General features: G+C 47.0%; 1 protein-coding gene across 2 annotated transcripts in view; it reads left to right on the forward strand.

Moving 5' to 3' along the window:
* Positions 1 to 2826: 2826 nt before the first annotated feature.
* LACTB (lactamase beta) overlaps positions 2827 to 5085 on the forward strand; it is a 9839-nt gene continuing 7580 nt past the window's right edge. The window contains exon 1 of one of the 2 annotated variants that reach the window (XM_057368627.1): positions 2827 to 2887. Coding sequence is in view for 1 of the 2 variants with exons in the window: in XM_057368625.1 (XP_057224608.1) it covers positions 4105 to 4422 (318 nt within the window). In the remaining variant the exon portion in view is untranslated. Of the gene's footprint in view, positions 2888 to 4087; positions 4423 to 5085 lie in introns of those variants that run through there. The other variant, XM_057368625.1, reaches the window with a different exon arrangement.

The following is a 5085-nucleotide window of genomic DNA, read 5'->3' on the forward strand; positions in this document are numbered from 1 at the left end:
AAACCCACTGGTTTAATCCTACTCTTTCTCTTGGTCCAGACATCTTACGTGTTTAAAGATTTGTTCCTGACTAATGTTTCTCAGTTTAGCTGGTGGGGAATTCACCTACAYATGACCTTAGTTTGGAAAAAACCAAACCAACCCGACCAACTCAGGGAAGATTTTAATCTTAAACTCAAGCTGTGAGTATGTCCTTATTTCTGTATCTTTAGGGGAGATGTGTCTGGTTTTATGGCTGGGTTTAACAGTCCTGTTACAGAATGTTTTTGGTGCACATGGGGAGGGGAGTGCTGTTACTGCAGTGGTACAGACACTGAACTCTTACCTTACTCGATAAACAAATAACAATAATACTCTGAGAACTGCTGTACTGACCAAGACCAAACATAATGATGTATGAGGGGGAAGAGACTGTAATAACTGAGTTCAGTAATTCTCTGACAGCCAAGAGAGAATAAAATCACGTGGCAATAAAATCACTCCTTTTGCTGGCGACCGGTTTAAACGGGCAAGGTTTTTTGCTGCCATCTACTGTACAAATGCTTCAAGCCAGAGGGAAATAAAAATTCTGTCCCTTAGTTCTCAAATAAATGAGATCTCTTCTGAAAAGAGAGAGAAAACAGAGCTTGATTTCTCTCTACATCTAATAYTCCCTTTATTTATTGCCTTTTCAAATTCAGAAAGAAGTTGGATCTTTTATGTCCTTCCTGTGCTGAGAGTAGAAACATCTGGTTTGATGAAGGAAATMGTTATCCCTTCACTCTTTGCATTTTCCATCAACATAAATTTTCCACATATCTATGTATACATAGATAATATTTTAATTGTTGTTTTCCTATTTTTATTCATATTATCTAGAACTAATATAAATTACAGCCCTTTTTGACAACTTTAGCTCTTGTCCGTTGATTATATTCCATTAGATTCAACAGTTTTAGATCCAGAAATCTTTACAAAAATRAGTCCTTAATTATTGGAATCTAGTTGGAATAATGGGAATCCATTGGGTTAAKGGGTCATTTCATTGTTTCACAATATATCCAAAAAAGAAGACAGAGGAGCTTCTTTACACTTACTACTTTCTTCATTTTTAAAAGCCCTTTCCTACGTATTCAACCTACAAGGTTCAGTCTGGGKCCGTGGCAGTTACAAATGGTATTTAATAAGATGACAGAACAGAGATGGGCTCATGATTTCAGTCTGACTAGACCTTTATCAGGGGAATRCTAATACTAATTACTTGTTTTCTATCTTTCAAACCTTATGTGTTGTTTGTTAGAAACACCYTTTTTTACAATGGAAGGTTACCCATTTTTCAATGGAAGGGTTAAATTCAGGGGCATGTCACTGGAGAGTTGACAGTGAACTAGAAMAGCAAATGAGATCATCATAGTAAAAAATAACGTGATCAAAGTCCAGACCTACAAGCAGGAACAGCCATAATAACATCTGTTAAACATTGCTGAGACATCAGAATCCACAAAAGCATTTGCAGCAATGGAGGAGGATTGATGAAAGTGATGAAGCTGYTTTCAAAATGCCTAATTTTTCTTTTCACCTCAGGAGTTATGTTTTAGGAAATGTTGATGAAGCCTTACAATTTGCAAATGCCTGATGTGTCCACAAACTGGTGACCATTAGCAGCAGAGTGAGCATATTGCACCTTTTACTGCGGGGCTACACCACTGCAGAACAGCACAAAAGCTGCTGCCCACCTTGCTGTGCTTCCCCAGCCCTTATCGTCACAGAAAAAGTCACACAACTGAAGAATAAGACAGCTGGGAAGATACATCAGCACTTTGCTTGAAGATCTTTTATTGGTGAGCTTTGGTGTTATCTTAAAGGCTCTAAAATCTTGAGATTCTTGATGGTGACACTCCAAAGCTTAGGAGAGGTGAGTGAGCACAGCCCTGCCCTGCTGAAAGACCCCTTGTTTCACACCATTCTGTATCACCCAAATAAGGTATATCTCAACACAAATCCAGCAAGTATAGCCTGCCAAGGAAAAGYCAGCTGATGTAGTGCTAAACCAACCACATGGAGCTTTTCCCACCATGCCAGRGGGGTGTCCAGATTGACTTTTCTGGCTGTGTTACATAAAGAAGATGCATTATAGCTGAGACTGTGCCTATACTTTTAAGTCACTGATGGACAAGAATAGAGGAAAAACATGGTCTTYTTTGTTAAATTAAAATTGGAGCAACCTAGTTCTTGCTGTGCTCATTTCTATTGCTATCAGTGGGAGTAGAAAATCCTCAAAACACTCTAAGCCTGATATCCCAACTCAAACTTAGCAAAACCGGTAGTTTAGTGGAAGATAAAACAGATAAAAGCAGGCCAAGTAGTGCTACTGGACTTAGCACAAAGCTCTTCATTAAGACAATCCGATAAAAATGGCAAGCTCTGTTTCTGGTCCATTCAGAATTGTGATGTTAAAGAGTGCTCATGCTGAGCATGTTGATGTAAGAATGCAGAGAATCCTGCTGCAAAATGCTTCCAGAGACAGTTTAGCACAGTGCAAATGAGTTACAAGAAAGTAAACAAAACCTCTTGTTGTGGTTGGGTGGGAAGTTGTACTGTGATAAGCAATGGAGTTTTATTGAGAAAATACTAATGAGCAATAAATGCCTGCAGTGAAAGGGATAGCATCTGRTCTGCATTTGACTTCACACATGAAAAATATTTGACCTGACTTTCTGCCAAATCCTGCAATTTTTGAGATCACTGGACATGAAGAAAACTGAAACCGCTAAGTTAGCATCTCACAAACGTGAGCCACACTTGGAAGCAGAAGTGAGTAGTCTGTCCAGAATTCTGTATATGCCAGCTGTGTCATCTGCACTGTTCAAACCAGAAATTACAGCCAGCACTGGAAGATTCAGCTTTTGTAAGTAATTCCTGACAAACCTAGATCAAATATGCTCATCCTGCAACTAAAAGGTTTTATCTGGGTGTTAGCCTACCCTGTACAGTACTTATGCCTGGCATATGTTTAGCAGCACGCTTTTTTCATTTGATTCTGGACACATTTGCTGGGGAGTGCAGAGTTAAGAAATAATCTTGTGGCTTGAAGTATTCTTCACCTTCTCTATCTTTTTCTTATTCATCAGTGCAATGAAGGTGTTGGTTAAAACCAGGTKATTGTGTCAGGCATTGGTACTGGTGTGAGTTACACCCTCACTTCCATCAGGAGGAAGAGTGATGGTGCTGAGCCTGCTGGGGGCTCTGGGCATTCCAGTTACCCAGCAGAAACGACTGCTTCTTTAAAAACCTTTTTTTCAAAGAGTAAGACTTTGGGGAGGATTCACAGGGATTTGGCTCATTGTGCCGAATAACACCTGCAGCTGCTCGTGGACACAGCTGGTGGCTTTTAGWGGTTAACTGGAGGAACCAGTGCTAACTCCCTGTACTGGTGAGGCCACACCTCGAATGCTGTGCCCAGTTCTGGRCSCTTCATGACMAGRAGGACACKGAGGTGTTACAGTGGGTCAGAGAAGGACAGTGGAGATAATGAAGTGTCTGGAACGCAAGTCTGATGAGGAGCAGGTGAAGGAGCAGGGGGTGTTTAGCTTGGAGAAAAGGAGGGTCAGCTGTGACCTTGGCGCTCTCTCCATGACAGGAGGGTGGAGCCCGCTGGGGGTGGGGCTTTCCAGRCAAAAAGTRACAGGATGAGAGGACACAGYCTTAAATTACGCCAGGGGAGGTTTAGGATGGACATKAGGAGGAATTTCTTCWCTGAAAGGATGATTASACACTGGAATGGGCKGACCAGGTAGATGGTGGACTCACCGACCCTGAAGGTGTTTAAGGAAACACTGGACGTTGCCCTTGGTGCCAYGGTCTGGTTGACAAGGTGGTGTCTGGTCAAAGGTTGGACTCGCTGATCTCAGAGGTCTTYWACAACCTMATTGATTCTGTGATTCTGTTCATCGCTCTCGCCCGCAGCCGTGCCGAGCCGCGGGCAGGCGGCCCGAGTGCGGGGTGTTTGCAGCTCGCGGTGAATGCGGGAGAGCTGCCCCGCCCAGCGCCGCCCTCCCTCCCGCCCGCTGCAGCCCCGCCGGAGCCCGTCCCGCTCCGCTCCGCTCCGTGAGGCGGCGGCGCTCGATGCGCTCGGGGCTCGGCCCGGCGAGGCGGTGCCTGTGGCCCGGCGGTGCCATGTCCATGTCCGCCCCGGCCATGGCGGGCCTGGCGCGGGCCCTGCGGCGGGCGAGCGCTCCCGCCCGGGTCCCTGCTCCCCGCAAAGGGGGCGGCGGGGCCGGGGCGCGCCCCTGGGGCTGGGGGCTGGCGCTGGGCTTGGCGCTCGGGGTGCGAGCGGCGCCGGCGGGAGGCGACTCTGAGAGCGGGCGGGAGGAGAAGCCGCCGCTGCCGCGGGGCTTCGGCGCGGCCGTGGAGAGGAGCAGGGACCTGGTGCGGAGGATCAAGGTGCTGAGSGGGGGGACCGCTGGGGCTGTCGGTGCTGGCGCGGCTTAGGCCAGCGGGAAACRGGATCTATGGAAGTGTGGCACAGTATGGGGTATCTGAGAGCAAGGGCGGCCCTTAAAGGTTCTAGGAAGGAGAGGTGAGAGCCGTACGAGGAGCGGCCGAAGGCACTTTGTTCAGCCTGGAGGAGAGGAGGCTGAGGGGAGAGCTCACTGTGGGCCGCACCTTCCTCATGAGGGGAAGCGGGGGGGCAGGCACTGAGCGCTGCTCTCTGGGACGAGGGGCTGGCGTGAAATTATGTCGGAAGTTTGGGTGGCTATTCGGACAAGKTTTTTACTTAGAGAGTGGTTGAGCACTGGAACAGGYTCCTCAGGGAAGTGGTCGCGGCTCCCGAGCCTGACGGAGTTCAGGGASTGTTTGGACAACRCTCTGAGGYACAGGGGGTGATTGGAGTTCTYCTGTGCAGGGTCAGGAGTTGGATTCGRTGATCCTTGTGGGTSCCTTCCAATTCAGGATATTCTGTGATTCTGTTAAAAAAGCACGTTGTAGTTTGAAAATCAGCTGAAGCTCCTTTGAAATCTCGCGTGCCACTAGATGGTGCAGTTTGCTGCTTGTATATTCACTCTGCCGTGTTTTGTTTCTGTTCCGGGTTTGGGGTTTTTTGGT

The sequence above is a fragment of the Malurus melanocephalus genome, unplaced genomic scaffold, assembly GCF_030028575.1.
Source record: "Malurus melanocephalus ecotype Western Australia unplaced genomic scaffold, MMel_1.1 scaffold_96, whole genome shotgun sequence".
Lineage (NCBI taxonomy): Eukaryota > Metazoa > Chordata > Aves > Passeriformes > Maluridae > Malurus > Malurus melanocephalus.